The sequence below is a fragment of the Rhinolophus hipposideros genome, assembly GCF_964194185.1.
Source record: "Rhinolophus hipposideros genome assembly, chromosome: X".
Taxonomy (NCBI): domain Eukaryota; kingdom Metazoa; phylum Chordata; class Mammalia; order Chiroptera; family Rhinolophidae; genus Rhinolophus; species Rhinolophus hipposideros.
Window position 1 is genome coordinate 8,261,347 of NC_138046.1, and position 20,480 is coordinate 8,281,826.

General features: G+C 38.5%; 1 protein-coding gene across 3 annotated transcripts in view; it reads left to right on the forward strand.

Annotated features, from left to right (window-relative positions):
* The window catches only part of GABRA3 (gamma-aminobutyric acid type A receptor subunit alpha3), a gene marked incomplete at its 5' end in the record, with an annotated part of 191,770 nt that overhangs the window by 165,415 nt on the left and 5,875 nt on the right, over window positions 1-20,480 (forward strand). For all 3 annotated transcript variants that reach the window (XM_081042973.1, XM_081042971.1, XM_081042972.1), the window contains 2 exons: window positions 2,097-2,249; window positions 11,559-11,770. In XM_081042973.1, the coding sequence (XP_080899099.1) occupies window positions 2,097-2,249; window positions 11,559-11,770 (365 nt within the window). The remainder of the gene's footprint in view (window positions 1-2,096; window positions 2,250-11,558; window positions 11,771-20,480) is intronic.

Here is a 20,480-nt window from a genome sequence, read left to right on the forward strand (position 1 = left end):
GGGAGAGAAGTGAGAAATAAGAATCTCTGACAAGAAAGGCAGTAGAGCATTCAGATTGAATGGATCTTTGGGGACTATTTGGGGGATCTGGCTTTTACTCTCTGAGAGATGGGAAACTATTGCCGGGTCTTGAACAAAAGAGAGACCAAATCTGACTTATATTTTAATAGGACCATTTTGGCTACTGTGTTAAGAATGCATTAAAGAAGGCAAGAACAGAAGATGAGTTAGAAAGCTATTATAGTACTACATATAGGTGGCTTAGACCAGAGTGGTAGTGGCAGAGGTGGTGACAAGTGGTCAAATTATGGATCTATTTTGAAGAAAGGTCAGGGTTTGCTGATTTATTGGGTATCTGTTTGCATGCATGTGTCAAGGCATACACGAGAGAGGGAAAGAGAGAGAGAGAGAAATCAGTGATGATGCTGATCAAATTTGAAGAATTTGATTTTGTCCTGTGCTCCTGAGAGCTACCATTTACTAAGGTGGAAAAAACAGTCTGTTGGAGGGGCCAGTTTGGAGGGGTTGGGAGATGGGGAGAGTCACAGCTAAGACTTGGACATCTTAGGTCAAGATACCTATTAAATCCCCAAGTGGTGCTGTCTAATAGGTAATTGATTAGATGGATCTAGAGAAGTATAGGGAACCCTAGGGCTGCTGTATCAAAGTACCATGAACTGGGTGGCTTAAAACAACAGAAATTTATTGTCCCCCAAGTTCCGGAGGCTAGAAGTCCGAAACCAGCAAATTGTCAGGGTTAGTTCCTTCTGGAAGGTCTGAAGGAAAATCTGTCCGTGCCCCTTTCTCCTAATTTCTGAAGGTTGCTGGCAATCTTTGGCATTCCCTGGCTTGTGGATTGATCACTCCAATCTCTGGCTCTGTCATCATGCATCTCGCTCTTTATAAGAGCATCAGTCATGGTGGATTACAGCCCACCCCACTCCCATATGACCTCATCATAACTAATTATATCTGCAACAACCCAATTTCTAAAGAAGGTCACATATCAGGGTTAGGACTTCACCATACTTTTCTAGGAGACACAATTCAACTCATAACGAATAGGAAGCCCAGGCAGAAGATATACACTGGGCAGTTATCAGAGTTTAAGGTATTATTTAAAGACACAGGCTGAGAAGAAATAAAGCGGTGAGTGAGACAGCATGAGTCCTGATATCCTCAAGTGTTTAGAAATGTAAAGAAACCAACAAGGAGACCGGAGATATAACACAGGAGGGACACCAGAAAAGGAACATGACCTAGAGCTTTGGTGAAGAGGGTGGCGTGCTCAACTGTGTAAAATGCTGCTGACAAATCCAGTATGACTGATGATTAACTATTGAATTTAACAACAAGGGGTAATAATCACTTATCTTACAGGGTTGTTGGGAGAGTGGGTGTAAAATTAATATTCCCCAGACACTCAAAGTTGTTTGGCACATAGTAAGATCTCAGTAAGTTCACTCTTTTTTGGGAGTGGAGTGATGTAGGCACACACCCTGCTCTGCGAACTTTTGGTTATAACTCAATAAATCTATTGAAAGAGCAGAGCATAGTGGTTAGAAAGCATAAACTGTGGAGCCAACCCATCTGACCTTGAACTCTGGCTCCACTACTTACTAGCGGGGTAACCTTGTGCAAGATGCTTAATCTCTCTTTGCCTCGATTTATTGACCTATAAACTGAGGAAAAAAATACGTAGTACCTACCTCATAGGGTTGTGAAGATTAAGTGGTTTAAGAATGACTCAGTGCTAGAAGAGTGCCAATTACATAGCAAATGCTGTAGAAGACATTATTTCTTATGAAGTTTATTTAAATGAGAACCTTAATTTTTCTGAATGACTTTTTTTTGTATCAAAATTGCTCTGAGCAAGCTGCATTGGTACACTGGTAGCATATATTTTCACACACACACACACACACACACACACACACACACCCCTCACTATTTCATGAGATCTGGTGACATGAACTTGGGAGGTGCTGGGATGTCTTGTTCTGAATATAAAGGAGCTTTGTGAACTGAATTGGAGCCCACCTGGATCAAACAATGTTCATTTGACTACATACTACCTAATTTTACTCTCTCTCCAGGAGAATACGTCGTCATGACAACCCACTTCCATCTCAAGCGAAAAATTGGCTACTTTGTGATCCAGACCTACTTGCCATGTATTATGACTGTCATTCTGTCACAAGTGTCTTTCTGGCTCAACCGAGAGTCGGTCCCTGCACGCACGGTCTTTGGTGAGTGTTGTTTTGTGGAGAATGAGGGGGGAGACTTTTGCAAAGTCTTATGATGGTAGTCACAGTAGGTGTGAAGAAGGAAGGAGAACCATTAGTGGAGATAATGGGAACAACACCTGAGCCCAGCGTTACTTACTGAGTCATTGGGTCCTGGTATTTCAAGCAACTGAGTCCTTAACAAGGAAGTGGGAATAATAAGAGTGTGGGAGTAGTAAGGTTATGTGTGAGATGCTTCCTGTCTCAATTAGGTTTGCTCCAAGAGCTGAGGAGGGATGGAGCCTTCATTGGAAAAGAGAGGAAATTAGTGGGCAAGGCTGGAGAAAGCAGGTGAAGGGTGGGAAACTAAGCGGACAACAGATAAGCGGATTGGGGGCTTTTTTATGACCCATGTTTGGTATGTGAATCTAATTTTGCTGCTTCCTCTCTAGTCTTTTTGAAAGTATGAATTATCTGATATTCAGTAAAGGCTACACAAGTTTGAAGGGTTTTTCAATAGTGCCTACAAGCGGAGAAATTTTCCTCCATGTGAATTTACTGATGTCTAGGAAGAGACTTGCATATCATTAGCACTTTTCCCTGGGCGACTTACAGCATAGAAAACATTTTCTGCCTGTTTTTCAGGAGATAAACATTAATTAACTCTTTGGGTCTACTAAACTGCCTCCATGGCGCGGTGGCTATGACTCATAGACTTGATGTGCTGAGTGCCCACGCAGAAGGTCAATATTCCCTGCCAATATCCTGAAGCTATACTGTGCAGTTACATAGTAAATGATGTTTCAGAAAGAAGGAGCATTTTAGGTCAGATAGAGGAGGAGACAGCAATAGAGAAAGAGAAAGAGTAACCTGTAAAGTAGGGGGGAAAAAAACCCAAAACCAGAGGGGTGTGATATCATGGGAGCCAAGATAGGAGAGTGTTTCAAGAAGCAGGGAATAATGATCTGGGGTGAATTCTACTGTGTCTTTAGGTAAGATGTGGATAGAAATCGTCTGTTGGGTATGGTGATTTGCTTGGTTGTTAGTGATCTTGAAAAAGAACAGTTCTAGTGAAGTAGAAGGAGCAGAATCTATATGCGAGCAGGTGAAAGATGCCCATTTTTGAAAATATAACAAACTAGCTAACCTAAAAAAAATCTTTCCTTAACAAAATCCTAGAAAGGCTAGCTGAAACACACATAGAAATCATTCTTTTTTAAATATCTGGGCTCATAAGAAATTAAAAGAAATACTCATGGACCCAAATTGAAGAAGGAACTAAAAACTGGAGTGTTCATCACATGAGCTGATACTGTTATAGCAGAAAGATGGGTAGATGGACTACTAGTAGTCTTGGTGAGTAAGAGTTTGAGATTTAAGGTTACACAAGAAAGGCTTGGCACCTAAATGAAGTTAAGGGTTAGAATTAGGACTGCAGTTGGCTGAACAATGGCCCCCAAAGATATGTGTATCCCTGTCCTAACCCCTGGAACTTGTGAGTGTTACCTTATATGGCAAAAGGGACTGAAGATGTGAACTAAATTAAGGACCTTGAGATGAGATTCTCCTGGATTATCTGATGGGCCCTATATGTAATTGCAAGCGTCCTTATAAGAGTGAAGCAGAGGGTACTTGACTACAGAGCGCAAGACAAGAGGAGGAAGGGGCCCACAAGCCAAGTAATGCAGCTTTAGAAACTGGAAACAACATTGGATTCTCCCCCTAGCGCCTCAGAGGGAGTAAAACCTTGCTGACATCGTGACTTGAGCCCAGTAAAACTGACTTCTGACTTATGGCCTCCAGAACTATAAGAGAATATATCTGTTGTTTTAAGCCATTCAATTTGTAGTAATTAGTTAATAACAGCTGTAAGAAACAAATGCTAACTGGAGTGATGTGAGCCTCCAAGATAAAAACATTAATTTAAAAAGTGATTGCTGAACTTATATGTAAGAGCAAAGAGCCAAGAATAGCCAGTATCCTCCTACAGAAGAACAGAGTGGAAAACTTGCTCCACAGAATGGAGCAATCATTTTTGAATGATTAAAAAGCTGTAGTAATGAAGACAATGTGCTACTGGCACAAGGAAAAAGAAAAATAAATAAATGAAATGCCGCAGAGAGTAAAAGTAGACCTAGGTATATAAAAACTTGATTTATGACAGAGATGGCATTGCAGAGCAGTAATTTGAGATTGATCAGGGTCTTACATATAAATACTTAAAAATATAATGCTCTTAGAACTGAACGTAAGACAATATCTTTGCAACTTTTGGAAGGCAGAAATTCTTTAGTGCACAAAGTGATAACTGAAGAAAAAAGAATAAATTGGACTTCATCAAAATTAAAAATCTCCACTTATCAAAGCATAACATGAAGGAAATGAAAAGGCACACCACAGACTGGGAGAATATATTTTATATATATTTTATATATGTGTACATGTCTGACAAAGCATCTATTGCAAAAATATAAAGAGTTCCTTCAATTAAATAATAAAAATACAAAGAGTCCAATTTTAAAAATTGGAAAATGACATGAACAGACACTTCACTGAGAAAATATATAAATGCCCATAAGCACATGAAAAGATAGTTAACATTTTGTATCAGGGAAATGCAAATTAAAACCACACGGAGACATCACTTAATAAACACTAGAATGGCTTTTACAACATTATTGACTATATTCCCCATACAGTATTCTGCACACCTGTGACTATTTTGTAATTACCAATTGGTACTTCTTAATCCCTTCACCTTTCCAACCCAGCCTCCCAACCCCTCTCCCATCTGGCAACCATCAGTTTGTTCTCTGTATCTATGAGTTTGTTCCTGTTTTGTTTTTTTGTTTCTTTTGTTCTTTAGATTCCACATATAAATGAGATCACGTGGCATTTGTCTTTCTCAGTCTGACTTATTTCACTTAGCATAGTACCCTCTAGGTCCATCCACGTTGTAGTAAATGGTAAGATTTCATTCTATTTTTATGGCAGAGCAAAAACTATAATGGTGTCAGTTGACTTATTAGGGGATCACTTCGTAAATTATATAAATGTCTAGCCACTACACTGTACACCTGAAACTAATATCAAATCATATTGAATGTCAACTATAATTTTTTTAAAAGTCACGGGGATATATAGTGCGTTCTTCTGGGGTGGTGGATTGACTGCAAATGGGCATAAGGGAACTTGCTGGTGTAGTACAGTATTCTACATCTTGACTGGGATAGTAGTTATACAACTGTATACCTTTGCCCAAACACTTTGAAACGTACAAACTCTTTTTATTTTATTGTATATAAAGTATAACCCAATTTAAAAGAACAGATGTACTGGGACTACGGATTTTTTTTTTTTTTTTTTTAATTAATTTTATTGGGGTGACAATTGTTAGTAAATTTACATAGATTTCAGGTGTACAATTCTGTATTACATCGTCTATAAATCCCATTGTGTGTTCACCACCCAGAGTCAGTTCTCCTTCCATCACCATATATTTGATCCCCTTTACCCTCATCACCCACCCCCCACCCCCTTACCCTCTGGTAGCCACTAAATTATTGTCTGTGTCTATGAGTTTTTGTTTCTCATTTGTTTGTCTTGTTCTTTTTGGTTTATATACCACATATCAGTGAAATCATAGGGTTCTCTGCTTTTTCTGTCTGACTTGTTTCACTTAGCATTATTCTCTCGAGATCCATCCATGTTGTCACAAATGTTCCTATATCATCTTTCCTTAACGCCGAATAGTATTCCATTGTGTATATGTACCACAACTTCTTTATCCATTCATCTATCGAAGGACATTTTGGTTGTTTCCATGTCTTGGCCACCGTAAACAAAGCTGCAATGAACATTGGCGTACACGTGTCTCTATAGAGAAATGCTTTTATATTTTTGGGGTAGATACCCAGGAGAGCGATTGCTGGGTCATATGGTAATTCCATTTGTAATTTCTTGAGGAACCTCCACACTGCCTTCCATAGCGGCTGCACCAGTCTGCATTCCCACCAACAGTGTATGAGAGTTCCTTTTTCTCCACAGCCTCTCCAACACTTGTTACTATTTGTTTTGTTGATGAAAGCCATTCTGACTGGGGTGAGGTGATATCTCATTGTGGTTTTCATTTGCATTTCTCTGATGATTAGCGATGTTGAGCATTTTTTCATATGTCTATTTGCCATTTGTATGTCCTCTTTGGAGAAATGTCTCTTCAGGTCCTCTGTCCATTTTTCAATTGGGTTGTTTGTTTTTTTGTTGTTGAGTTTCATGAGTTCCTTGTATATTTTGGATATTAGCCCCTTATCAGAGGAACTGTTTGCGAAAATCTTCTCCCATTCAGTTGGTTGCCTCATTATTTTGTTAATAGTTTCTTTTGCTGTGCAGAAGCTTTTCAGTTTCATATAATCCCATTCGTTTATTTTAGTTTTCACTTCCATTGCCTTTGGAGTCAGATTCATAAAATGCTCTTTGAACCCAAGGTCCATAAGTTTAGTACCTATGTTTTCTTCTATGCCGTTTATTGTGTCAGGTCTTATGCTTAAGTCTTTGATCCATTTTGAATTAATTTTGGTACATGGTGACAGATAGCAGTCCAGTTTCATTCTTTTGCACGTAGCTATCCAATTCTGCCAGCACCATTTATTGAAGAGGCTGTCTTTCCTCCATTGTATGTTTTTTGCTTCTTTGTCAAAAATTATCTGTCCATATTTATGTGGTTTTATTTCTGGGTTCTCAGACTACGGATATTTGAGACATCAAACTTTCAAATAGTCATGATGAATATGTTTAAGTGGATGAAAGAAACATGAGAATTCCATTCATATAAATGGTGTGTGGGGAGCGAGCACACATGAGAGGGCAATCACATTGGAAATGCTAAAACTGAAAAATATAGACCAAAAACTCAGCGGTTTAGATACTGTTGAATCGAGAAGCCATGAACTGGAAGAGACTAGAATGAGGCCCAGAAAGACAAAAATGCATGAGATACTTGAAAGAGAGAAACAACATATGATTTATGGAGAAGGTCTAAGAATAACTGGAATCTTAGAAGGAGATACGTGAAAGAATGGTACAGAAACAATTTTTGAAGAGATAACGGCTGAACACTGTTCAAGCCTGATGAAAGGCATAAAGGCACAATTACAAGAAGCCCTATGAACCTGAATAGGATAAATTAAAAGACATACAAACAGAGAGACATTATAGTGAAACTTACGGGGAAAAAATAAAATAGAAAAATCTTAAAAGTAGCCTGAGCAAAAAGTACATTGCCTTTAAAGTCATAATCATCAACAGACTACCAGCTGACTCCAACATAAACAATAAAGACATTTTCAGAGAAAAAAATGAAACACTAAAAATTCATTATCATCAAACCCTCACTAAAGGCAGTCTTCAAGCAAAAGGAAAATTATCCCAGAAGGAAGGTTTAAGATGCACTTTAAAAGAATGAAAATAATAAATATGTGGGTAACGCTAAATGACTTGAATGTATAAAATAATAACAGTGGCTTATTGGGTATAAAATGTATTTAGAATAAAAGACTAGACCATAACGCAATCTGTATAAGTTGAAATGGAGATGAAACGTTCTAAGGACTTTCATTGTCAGGGAAATGTATAAGTACCAACTAATACTTAGTTTTCCTAAGTCAAAGATTCATGCTGACTGAAACTCATACATCTGATGGGAATGTTAAATGGTAACAACCACTTTAGAATACCATTTGTCAGTCTTATGTAAAGTTAAACATATGCTTATCATGCATTCATGTAGTCCCATCCCTAGGTGTTTGCCAAGAGAAATGAAGGCATATTCTCGTCCAAAGACTTCTATGTAAATCTCCTAGCAGCTTTATTCATAATACTTGAACGTTGGAAACAGTCTAGATGTCCATTAATAGGTGAATGGATAATCAAATTATGTTATATCAATACAATGGAATACTCTGAAATTAATAGGAATGAACTAAATATAGATACAATATGAATAGAGCCTAAAAAATATTATGCTGAGTGGAGGAAGCCAGACACAAATGAGTACATACTGTATGATATTTATATGAACTCTAGGGGGAAAAATCTGATCCACAGTGAAAGAAAACAGCAGTGCATTATAAAAAGAATGAAGTGGTTACCTGGGGCCAAAGGAAGAATGGAATCGTCTCAAAGGAACCTTTGGGGTGATGGAAGGATTCTATAGATGGTACTTATGAGAAAGGGTAAAGAGGGGTATCACCAGATAGTAGAACTATCACAGGAGCACAGATTACCACATAACTATGACATGATAGTGCAATGGTCTCAGGAGTAATAGAGGTCAAGGAAAATATGGAGCTCTACCTCTTGAACTCTTGATTCTGAAAGATCACCACCTTTTGAGAACCAAAATGGTACACTCAATAGGCAAGTCGGATTTCAGTTAATATAAAAAGAGGAATGCATTCGGAGAAGAGGTTGAGAAAACAGGTGAACTTGCTTGTCAGACCAACAGAGTTGTAGAATTAGAAGAGCTTGGGAGAAAGGTATCCATCAAATGAATAGTTCAAATACAGATCAAGGAGAGTGGCAGCATATTACAGTGATAATTTTGTATTTTTCAGAAAAAAACAACAACAATCGAATTCCTCTTTTTTTTATTACAATGACCAGTTTTTGGTATTTCATTGTCACTGATATATATTTTTAAAATAAAATTTTGTTATCTAAGAAAACAAAAAAGAAGGTCATATTTGGTAATATAATTTGTAAAACAGGAGTAAGCCTGACGGACAGTGAATTCACAAAAAGCCTTTTCCTTGTGGTAGTATCTGAGCTCAACAGGTTTCTGAAGTATGATTAACTCAGGTTGTCTCCTGGGAAGAGTGAGTGCTCATTTTGAATGCTGCAGTCTGAAATGTTTGAGTTTTTGTATCCCTAGGGCCTAACTCTGCAAGACACAAAACAGACAGTTAATGTTGGGGGAAAGCAGAAGTACCGTGTTTCCCCGAAAATAAGACCGGGTCTTATATTAATTTTTGCTCCATTAGGCCTTATTTTCAGGGGATGTCTTATTTTTTTTCATGTACAACAATCTACATTTATTCAATTACAGTCACGTCATCTTCTTCTGGAACATTGTCGTGACGTACTCAATGAGTCCATCTGTCTGAGATCTTTCTTAACTGGGGCTTATTTTTGGGGTAGGTCTTATTTTCAGGGAAATATGGTATATTATGATAAGAATAACAGCGCTATAGTTACTATGGGAAAAGGGCGTTATTCACTGATGGGAGCAGGCACGGGCAGTCCCACTCATGTATGTCTTTGGGGTTGAGGACATACAGACGGGTTACCCACGGCCCCTGCTCTCAGGCAACTCCCCGGTTTGGTGGAACAGACATGTGTTATCAAGGAAGTGTACTAGACTTTTAGAAGCTCTCAAAGGAAGTGAGGCGGGGCAGTCACCAAAAAATAACTATGCAGAAGCGTCTGGAAAGAGAAGCGCTGAGTGGCAGGCCTGGATCTCTTTTAAAATGCCAAACCTCTTTGTCCATCCATGAAGTGTACCAAATGCTTTATTGAGAGTGTTCCCAGCTCGGATTTGCTAAGAGCTTGTCACAGGATAACAATTCTAAGCCAGACAGGCTAGCACTCTAAAAGTCTCTGCTGAAATATGGCACAGACACACTTGTGTTTCAGTGTAGTTCTCTCTGTCCATGCATTTGGCAAACTGCTGTGGATGTGCCAGGAGGGGACAACCGCATCCACTCAAAACCAGAAATGCGGCGACTTGTTTCTCCCATGAATTACTCCTCGCTCAGTGTGGTCAGCAGGTTACTGAGCCTTTGGTCCACTCTCAGAGCTTACAAGGCCACCAATTCTGATCATTCGTTAATAGGCACCAGCCCTGCGGCTGAATCCTGACACGGCTTAAAACGTGTTTTTGCTAATCAGCCTTGATGACGCTCTGTAGTTTATGCGTTAGTGCTCCTTTAGGGTGTCTGTTGAAACTGTACTGAGACTTTTCCAGTCTGGGTTTGCACTTATATAGCTATATAGAGGAATGAAGGCACAGCGAAATTAAGGAAATTGCCCAAGATACAAAGCAAGTGAGTGGCAGAACTCAGGACTTCTAACTTCTAGTGGAGGTATTCAAGACTAGACTACTGTTGCTAACAATTATAAAATTACCACAATATTGTGAAAATGTGTTTATAATTATACTACTATAATTAAACATATGACAATACTATAAATAAGATTAATGTTCATTATAGAAGCTACTATGTGAGTGATTACCATGTGCCTGATACTATGCCATAGGCTTTGTAAACATCATCTCACCGGACCCCAAACAAATCTCTGAGTCTGGTATCATGACGCACATTTTCTACATGATAAAACTGAGGCTGAGGGCGTAAAACACCTTCTTCAAGATCATAGAAAGTGGGATTGCCAGTGTTTCAGCCTGACTCTAAAACTCATACTGTTAACCACAACCCTATATAACTCAGCTGTATATCTAAAATATGAACAGCTTAGAAAAAACTAAAATAGAATTTAAAAGTGAATAAAGGAAAGCCTTAAGTTTAGGTTAATAATACCAAGAAAAAGAATCAATGGATCTAAACGCAAGTTGCGGTTTGGCAAAAACTCACAAGAAATAAATATTGGAGTCGCTTTGGTTGTCCACGAAGCTCAATAGGACCTAGACTGTGATGTATCTAAAGAACCACTTTCCACAATAGTTTTTTGCATTATTAAGGCGAATTGTGTCCACAGTTCGGGACGTGAATGAATATCCTTCTGACCTCAGACCATGTCCTGAGTCTTGGGCTCAGCTCTGGGCTGTTCTGAAGAGAAATACCAGAATGAGGGAGGAGGAGAAGCAAGAGAAGGAACTGGCTGTGTTCATTCTGGAGATGAACAGATTCATGAGGAACTGTGGCCAAAGAGGAGGGAACGGGCTTTTCTTTCCTGTGTTGCCAGACAAAGAACTGAGATCAGTCAGTGGGCTAGGAGCTAGAGGAAGGCAGGTTTCAGCTCATAAGGTGGGTTTTTCTAATTAAAATGCTCTCTTCCAATGAAATGTTACTGACTTTCCAATGGAAATGTTTAAGCAGAGGCCAGAGGACAACTTTTAGTAATGCTGTACTGGAGATTCCTATTACTGTGAGAATTGGGATGGGGTAGAACCACCCCATTTTGACATTCTCTGGTTTCCACCTGAAAGGTGCTTTTCCAGTGGGGTATAGCTCCTCCTTTTAAGTAGGAAATTGGTGATCTCGTCAGATGTGCCATAAGTGTCTGTAAGAGGCAACTGGTTCTCTTCTCTCTCCCCAGGTGTCACCACTGTTCTCACCATGACCACTTTGAGTATCAGTGCTAGAAACTCCTTACCTAAAGTGGCATATGCGACGGCCATGGATTGGTTCATAGCTGTCTGTTATGCCTTTGTATTTTCTGCGCTGATTGAATTTGCCACCGTCAACTACTTCACCAAACGGAGCTGGGCTTGGGAAGGCAAGAAGGTGCCAGAAGCCCTGGAGATGAAGGTGAGATAAGCAAGGATGGGGGCTGGGAAGCACTCCCTGCGAGAACTGTATTGGAACCAGGAGTGGGTAGCCTGCAGCTTGTGGGAACTGGCCAGGGCTGTGTGCTATTCACTGGGGTGATCAATCCAGTTCTCAACTGGAGTGCTTCCTGGCAACGTGGAGTGTTTGCTGGGGGCAAAGAAAGGAGGGTGGGTACTGTAGAGGGTTGATGTCTCGTGGTGAGGGACCAAACCTAAGTGCGATACTGCTAGACTCAAGGGGACCCCTTTGTACTGACAAAGTCACCCAGAAGAGTAGACTCTGTCTTCAACCCCAGGAACAATCTCTAGGGTCACCTCTGCCCCTCACTTTCCAGTATGTTCCCATGACAGTCAAGCCAGTGATCATCATTCCTTCTGTGTCTTTGTTTAGTTTTTACTCTACCTGGAATGTTCTTTTCTTTTTTCCTGCCTGGTGAAGACCTACTCATTCTTTAAGACCCAGATGAAATGCTATTTTCTCCACAGAGTCTTTCCAGAATCATCCAGATAGCTTTAGCTTTTCTTGGGGAGCAGAGTGGGGAAGGTGCCCCTGATATTAAAAGCATTTATTTGTATTCGAGTTATTTGCCTACTCCCTAGTCTGAACTTCTTGAGGGCAAAGACTTGTCTGCATCATCTTTCTAACTAGCCAGCATCCTTGTACAGCATCTGACTTATAGTAAAAACAGAACAAATTTAGTTGGATTGGTGGATGGATAGGAAGGAAGAAAAGAGAGAGAAAAAAATAAACCAACTGGAATTGGTAAGAATAAAACACGAATACAGTGAACTCAATTGTCTTTGGCTGATTTAAAAGATTTCAGATCTCTAGATATAGATTAGATGAAGATTATCCAGAGATGAAAAAAAAAAATCTGGCAGATGTGATCCCAGAAACATTCCAGTACTTTGAAGAATCACGGAGAAAAGATCATGAAAATTTTTTTTCAAACTGGACGAAAAGATGTGTCTTCCATAGAATACAGACCGATGAGTTGGCAAAATTTTAGAATAGATTTTAGCTATTTATTTTGATAGAATTTATCAACTCTTTGCTACAAATTATGAAGAAATAATCGTATTTCTACTTCATCTACTCTACCATAGGAATTTTTTCGTTGGTTTATTACACTTAGTCTAGTTGTTACCTTTGTGTCCTGAAAGCATATTTACCTATCTAATACTTGATTTATCAGCTATGAACAGAAGACCCCTCACCCACTACAAGGTAGAAGGAAATTAGTATACTTATCCTACCTTTTACCTTCTCTCTCTACCAGTCTGTGTCATCTCCTAAGTTTTGTTTGTTATACTATTTCTAAATTGTCAAGTTTTATATAATTTACATGCTTTTATGCAGCCATAATTCCTATAGTTGATTAGTCATAGTTCTGCATTTAAATGGCTCTCTTCTCAAAATACTCCTTTTATTGATTTTCCCATTCATTGCCTGGTTCCCTTGGGCTATGCTTTAGAAGTTTCTTTAAGAAAGGCTCTTGAGAACCATATTTCCTACTATCTTGCATGTGTAAAATTGTCAGTTGTATGTATACCTGAATGATAGTTGGGCTATTTTACAGTTCGTGGGTCACATTTTCTTTCTCTGGTGTCCATGTAGACATTGACGGTTAGACTCAGTTCTAGCAGTGAATGTTGTTATGGAGAAATTTAAAACCAGCCCGAGAATCTCTCACATAATAGGGGACTTGATTTTATGGCCTACAAGCCAATATGTATGTTTCTCTTACTTACAAATTCCAGTTACTTTACAAGGATATATCTTGATCCATCTGTGTGAATTGTTCCCAGGACAGCATTTTGCCCTTTAAGCCAAAGGATTCACAATTGTCTTTGTTTCAGGAAAGCTTTCCTGAAACACATCTTTGTTGTATTCTCTTCCTAGAAGCATGAAGTACACATATCATAGAACTTTGTCTTCCCTGTCTACCACTTTGCTCTAATAATTTTTAACTCTCATTTTGCTCATTTATCTCAAGCCTGTCTTCCATGCCTGTGACCATTTTCACGAGTGTCTATTCACCTTCATTTCTATGGTAGTATTATTTTTCCTTACATTAATTTTATGATCTCTGCTGACTTAGTTTTAATCTGTCCTATGTTTGTTTTGTGTCTTGTTCCACAATCCTTTATATTTTGCATCAGTACCATATTAGTTTGTTTTCAGTTATTACTTGAAGTTTCATTAGAGAAGTTCTTTACTAGCCCTGCTTTGTGTGAAAGTATCATTTTGCGGAGGGACTGAGAGAGTGAGTAGGGTAGTAGTGAGTAGTTGAGAGTGAATACTTGAGAGTGAGTATTTGGAGCACCATCTGTTGTCTACATAAATTCTTATGAGTATGCCTCTTTGTAGTTGTAACTCTGCTTCTAACTAGCAAGAAATTTCCCTTGCTCAAAGGAAAGCCCTCTGTGTTAGGTGCAGGGGTGTATGCTTGTGAGTGAGTGTAGTATTATATCCTTTCATTTTTTCAGTGTCTACCTCCTCTGCCATTATGTGATAGCCAAACCGTGTTCCAGGCTAGTCTCACTACCAGCCAAAAAACTGATTTGTTTCAAAACAGGGGTCATTTGTTTCCTCAGATCGTGCCTCCAGTGTGTCAGGACTCTATTCTTAGCCTGGAATCCAGTGTCTTCTTCACCCTGATCCAAGTTTTACTGTATTTGGGAGCTTTTACTTTGGGGGATCAGGGTTAAAAATTCAAGTTTCATCAAAGATGGAGTTTTAGTTTCTATCTCATTTTCCTTGTAGTTTTTGGTTAGTTCCAGAGAGGAGAAGAAAGGGAAGATGTCTTCACTCTGACATATTAAACTGAAAGGTCCCTAGATTATATCATTAAATAGATGTTTTAAGACCAATTAGCACTAATTACTGATATCCAGCCTGAGTTCACTAAGAAGAAATTATGCCAAACTAATCTTAAGAAATTATATGAAAAGTCTGCTAGACTGGTGACAGGAAATAGCATAGACTTTATCAAGACATCTGCATAACTTTTTAAACTATGCCTTCATGAAGAAGAAACAGCAGTTGAAAAAATATTACACTCAGGCCGATGTAGTTGGTTGATCAATTGGAGTCAAATAGAATTGACAGTTGGGTGGACATCAACCTAAATGGATGTCCCTGTGATAATCCACAGGTCTTCATCTTTGACCCTTCCCTCTTAAATGTGATCATCAATGACTCAAATGAAGACATATAAGACAGCAGATTCAAATTTGTAAGCTGCCGTTAGTGAACATTGGTTGGAGAGGAGTATCTTCTGAATTATGAATCAAAACATTTCTGAAGTTTGAGAGAACAGGCTAAAATCTAAAGATTAACATTTGCTAAATCAAACAAGTTCTTACACATAGATAGAGAAATAGTTCTGGGATAGAAAAACTTAATAATTGTATATTATAAATAAGATGCTGAGATACAGGGGGAAGCCAATTTAATGTAAGCTTTCCACATGATATACCTCTCAAAAAGGCAAATTTGATTGGAGATTGAGTTAAGAATTACCTAGAGTAAATGAGTTGGGAAGCTCTTTTTATTCTGTACTGGTTGGGCCATGTTTAAACACACTGTTCCAGTTTGGTTGTTACTACAATGGAGGAGGAAGAAATGCCTCAAATGATAATTGCTCATTTCAGATTTCTGAAGGGCTATCAGGGATGTCTTGTGAAAAATGTGATAGATTTGTACTTTTCTGTCCGAGAAGAAGTATGTGGGTGGTGTGAAGGCAGAGAGAGAACTAGAGTAGATTGTTAAGAGGCTGTAGATGTCAAAAATGATGACCATTTCCCAATTCGAAAGAGTGCTGAGAATGAAAAAAAGAATTGTCTAAAACTCTTCTGCAAAGATGATGATCTCAGTCTTCCTCCTCAGTCCCTCTCTGATGTCAATTTATTTATCTAAAAGAAGTTAATTATGAGATTTGAAAAAAAACCTATGGAATGTATAAAAACAGATCTCTAATGTGAGGATGCTATACTTTGTCTACACTGCTACAATGTGAAGGAACGAACACGGAGAACCACTGACCCACAGAAAACAAAATGAAGTGCACTGAAAGTAAACATTTTGGAATTTAATCTTAACTTACTTCAGTTTCTTTTTTCTTACTTTAGAGAGACATATTAGACCTTATTTACTTCATAGAGCTAGAATGGGTAAGCATGAAACTGTTTAAAAATAATGTAAATGATTTAAAAATCTATTTCTGATCTGTACTATGATGAAGAATAAGATAAAATGTAACAGGGGATATTGTAAAGGAAAAGAAGGAACAGGTGGAGACATAACTTGATTTTCAAATGAAGACAAAAAAGTAGCTTATGATAACACTCTGAAAAATAGATGATGTGTGGGCTTCTGAGGATCGACTTCATGTTTAGCACTGCTTGTTTTAAAGATCCCACTACAATAAGAGTAAAGAAATAAAATAGATATAAACCCACAGCCACCAGAAGAACTGGAGAAGGGATTGCAGTTAGACAAGAGTTTTAATGCATTTTTTAGAATAATAAATGTGGAAGGAGAATAAGAACTGATTCAGCAATCTGGAATAAGATAGAATCCCAGAGAAACTGGGTGTTGGAGGTGCTAGGTACAGCAGAGAATAAAACAACTAAGGGGGTTGGTTAAAAGTCTGTGTACAGAGTAGTTAAGACCTCAGAGCCTGCCCAACATGAAATGTCTGCAACCAGATGTATACTTTCCAGAGGAACAGCAGAAGTTTCTCTTCTTTCTAAAGAAGCTGAATGTCTCCAAAGAAAAGTCCTTAACATATTGGGAATACCCCATAAAGTGATTTGCTTCCAACTGATGGTCTTAAAATCATAGTCTACCAATCAACAAATCCAGCTCAGGGACACTGAGCAGAGACAGATATCTTTTATTTGCCAAATAATATTGAGACAGCAAGGATTACCAAAGTGAAGTTTGCGATGTGAAAGAGAAAAGCAAAAGTTGAAAAACAACAACAACAAAAAAAACAACCCAAAACTCAAAACCAACTCATCTTGGAGGGAAGAGAGAAAATTTAGGGAATTAAAGAGTATTTAAGAAAAACAAAACTAACTGGTATCTTATATTTGTAAATATATCTGTGAAACAGGAATACAATGCTAATATAAAAGGAAATCAGAGAAAAGAAAGAGCTCTTAAAATTAAAAAGAATTGCCAAAATGAAATTTTCAATAGAGAGGTGGGAAAATAAACTGGAGGAAATCTCCCTACAAGCAGGGCAAAGAGTAAGAGAGAGGGAGAGAGAGAATGTAAAAGAAAAGCTAGGAGACATAGGGATGAATCCAGAAAGGCCATCCAACTCAGAAGCTGCAGTGAACGGAGGAAAGGGACTGAAGGAAGTTAAAGAACTAATACAAGACACTTGTTACAAATGAGACATAAGCCTCCAGATTGAAAGTGCCCTCATACGTTCACATAAAGGCACATCAACATGAATTTTCAGAAAATCAGGGATAAAGCGACAGTCTAAAAAGATTTGAGGAGAAAACAGATGTTATCTACAAAGAAATTATTAGCAGAATGGCATCAGACTTCTCAACTGCATTGGATGCCGGAAGATAGTGGAGCAGGAAATCTCATCAATTGGAGGGACAAATGATTTCCAACCTAGAATCCTAAGCCTAGCCAAAGTAGTATCAGTTACGTAAAGAGTAAATAAGTGGTCATCTTTGGACCTAGAAGAACTCAGAAATGTCACTCCCCAGCACTCCACCTTCTGAAGATATTGGAGGATATGTTCTGTTAAAACGAGAGTAAAACATAAAGAGAAAGACATTGGATCCAGAAAAGAGAGTGTCTGACAGAGGAGATAAATGAGGGCAAGTCCTAAGTTTGGAGCAGGAGGCTAGAGATATTTATATAGTACTCTATAATGACATCACCACTGATTATTGATTGAAGTGAAAATATTGCTATAATTTTATTGGAGGATGGAAGAAAGGTTGCACAAGTTGAGGCAAATCATTATCATGAAAAGATGATTATGTGTAAAACTGATAAACGTAAAAGCACATTATTTAGAAGTATAGAAATAACTATTAGAAGTATCAACTAAGAGAATTAAAAATAATTACTTGTTTCTGGACAAGGTTGGGGGGCATTGGGGTGTGGGTTTCCTGGTTTTCATTGTAAGCCTTTAAGTTCTATTTTAGTAAAAACTATATTATTACTTTGGTTAAATTTTTGAAAATTAAAAATGAAAGCAAATTAAAAAGAAAAAATAAATCTGTATATTTAACAAGAATATAATTATTATTCTTAGAGCTGCTTTTAAAATATTCATCAATTCTTACCTTAATTTTGGAAACAGTCATTCTTAGGCTCTTTTTCTAATTTTCAAATACGACTATTTGAGTGCTGTGGAATGATATTTTATCATATTTCACATTAGAGAACATGCTCGACTTCTGTCCAGATCTTGAAAAAGTTTCGTTTCTTACCATGCATGCTTTTAAACCTATGGGGTCATTCCTGTGAGCATAGCCACAAATCAAGTCACCCATTGGTATTTTCTCTGGGATGAATGAAAGTCACTGTGGATTAAGTTGTCTTCCCATCCTCTTCTATAGTAGACATAAATGCCCTGAAAACAATCATATTCCACCACTGGTGAATCAATTCAAACAAACAAACAAAACCAACAGTCATTTCTGGAATATCTGTGGGATGCAGACTAAACATTGCATGACCCTAGTACTCAGTTGCTGATGGTCTAAGGAGGAAAGTAAGGTATATGTACATATATACACACAGAGCCCTGATACAGGACCAAGTGCTCAGGGTCATAGGAGAGAGAAAACCAATGCTCTCTCAATATTTTTTCTCTTTTTAACCGTAAGCTGGCTGGGTTTTTGAGGAAACTACTTCCTTAGCTGCCATTGCAAGTGGAAGCCACCCTTCCATTCCTTCCTTGCTGCGTCCAGGGCTTTACCTATTCCTTGACTTCACACAAATTGCCTTGAACTTTGATGTTCACCCCACCTGGCCATCTCACTCTATTTTTCTTCATCACCTTACCAACAATATTCTCTCCATGCTCATTTCATATGTAGGATTTTCACAACTGCGTTACACTATTCGCAACCACTCTAAGTTCTGTCTTTGTTTTTCAATTCAATGACCCATCTGACGTCACAAACTAGAATTGAGCCTGACATCAGTTCTATCACATGAGCTCTGAGTTGTGCCCCCAACCAGTCACAACTACTGTTTCCACTAGTAGGTAAGGGCTTTGGAAATGAATAAACCGGACTACCTGTAATACTTGTTCTAGTGTTTTGTTGTTTTGGTTTTTGTTTTGTTTTGCTAGGAAGGCCACCACAGTTAAGTCAGCCAATGGCATTAGTATGTTTGGAACTGTTACTTGGTATCAGAAAGCCTCACGATAACTTCTTTGTGGACACGTGAGGTCATCTCTTCTACAGGGCTCACTTCCATGTCATCCTTGGTCAGTGCTCAAATTGTCAGTCCCTTTGTGGTTATGTGTCCTCCCCTCACTTCATAGCCTTGTACTCTGCTGCGCCTTTCTCTAGACTTATCTATTCTCCTACCCCTCATAAACTTTCCTTAACTTCCCCCAGGAACTCCCGTTCATTGGAAAATATGCCATTCGGCTCCACCAGCTTCTTGACTGAATGACCCCTGCAGCTAACCCTCTCTTAACTAACAGCCGTTTCTGAGCTGAGATATCCGTCCCACTGCTTGGCAGAAGCTGCTGATCGTCTCACTCCCATTTCCTACAAGTATAGTTCTCATCCTCTTGGTCTCCAATACTGCTTTCAGACCATTAATCATCCATCTTTTACACTAAAGATGTCTCCTTTGAAGCTCCAGATCTTCACCTGGATTCTCATACATTAAGATTGCCTGTTTTTCCCTTAGTTCCTTGATATTTTCCTTTGCATTCAATTACCATATCTCTCACTATCCTCATTGGATTAGCCTCTTAATTTTATTCTTCTACTTTCATAACCGTCCATTCTCTGCCCAACACTTAGAATGATCATTTAAAGTGGTAAATTGGGGCAGCCAGTTAGCTCAGTTGGTTAGAGTGCCGTGCTCTTAACAACAAGGTTGCCGGTTTGATCCCCACATGGGCCACTATGAGCTGCGCCCTCCACAACTAGATTGCGACAACTACTTAACTTGGAGCTGACGGGTCCTGGAAAAACACACTTAAAATAAATAAAAGTTTTAAAAAATATAAAATAAAATGGTAAATTAGAAAACTTTTGCTCAAAATCCTTGAATGGCTTCCCGCTACACTGAAATCAAAATCTATAATCCTTACCATGGCTTTCAAAGCCTAACAGGATCTGGTCCCCAGATCTGTGATACTATCTCTTAACTTTTTTTTCCCCCCATTTACCCCACTTAAGTCACAAGTGGCCTCCTTGATGATCCTTGTACAAGCCATTCTCATTCCAACCACAAGTGCTTTGTCACTACTATTTTCTCTCTGGAAGTTTTGTTGTTCAGATCTTTTCATGGTTTGCTTTCTCACTTTATTCAGATCTTTGCTCACCTTCTCAGAGAGACTTTCTCTGACTAGCATTTGCTGCATATATTTAGTTGCTTACATGTTTATCACATGACCCCCTTCTCTGAAATGCGAGAGCTCCTTGAGGGCAGGGGCCATGTTTTCCTGTTCACTGCC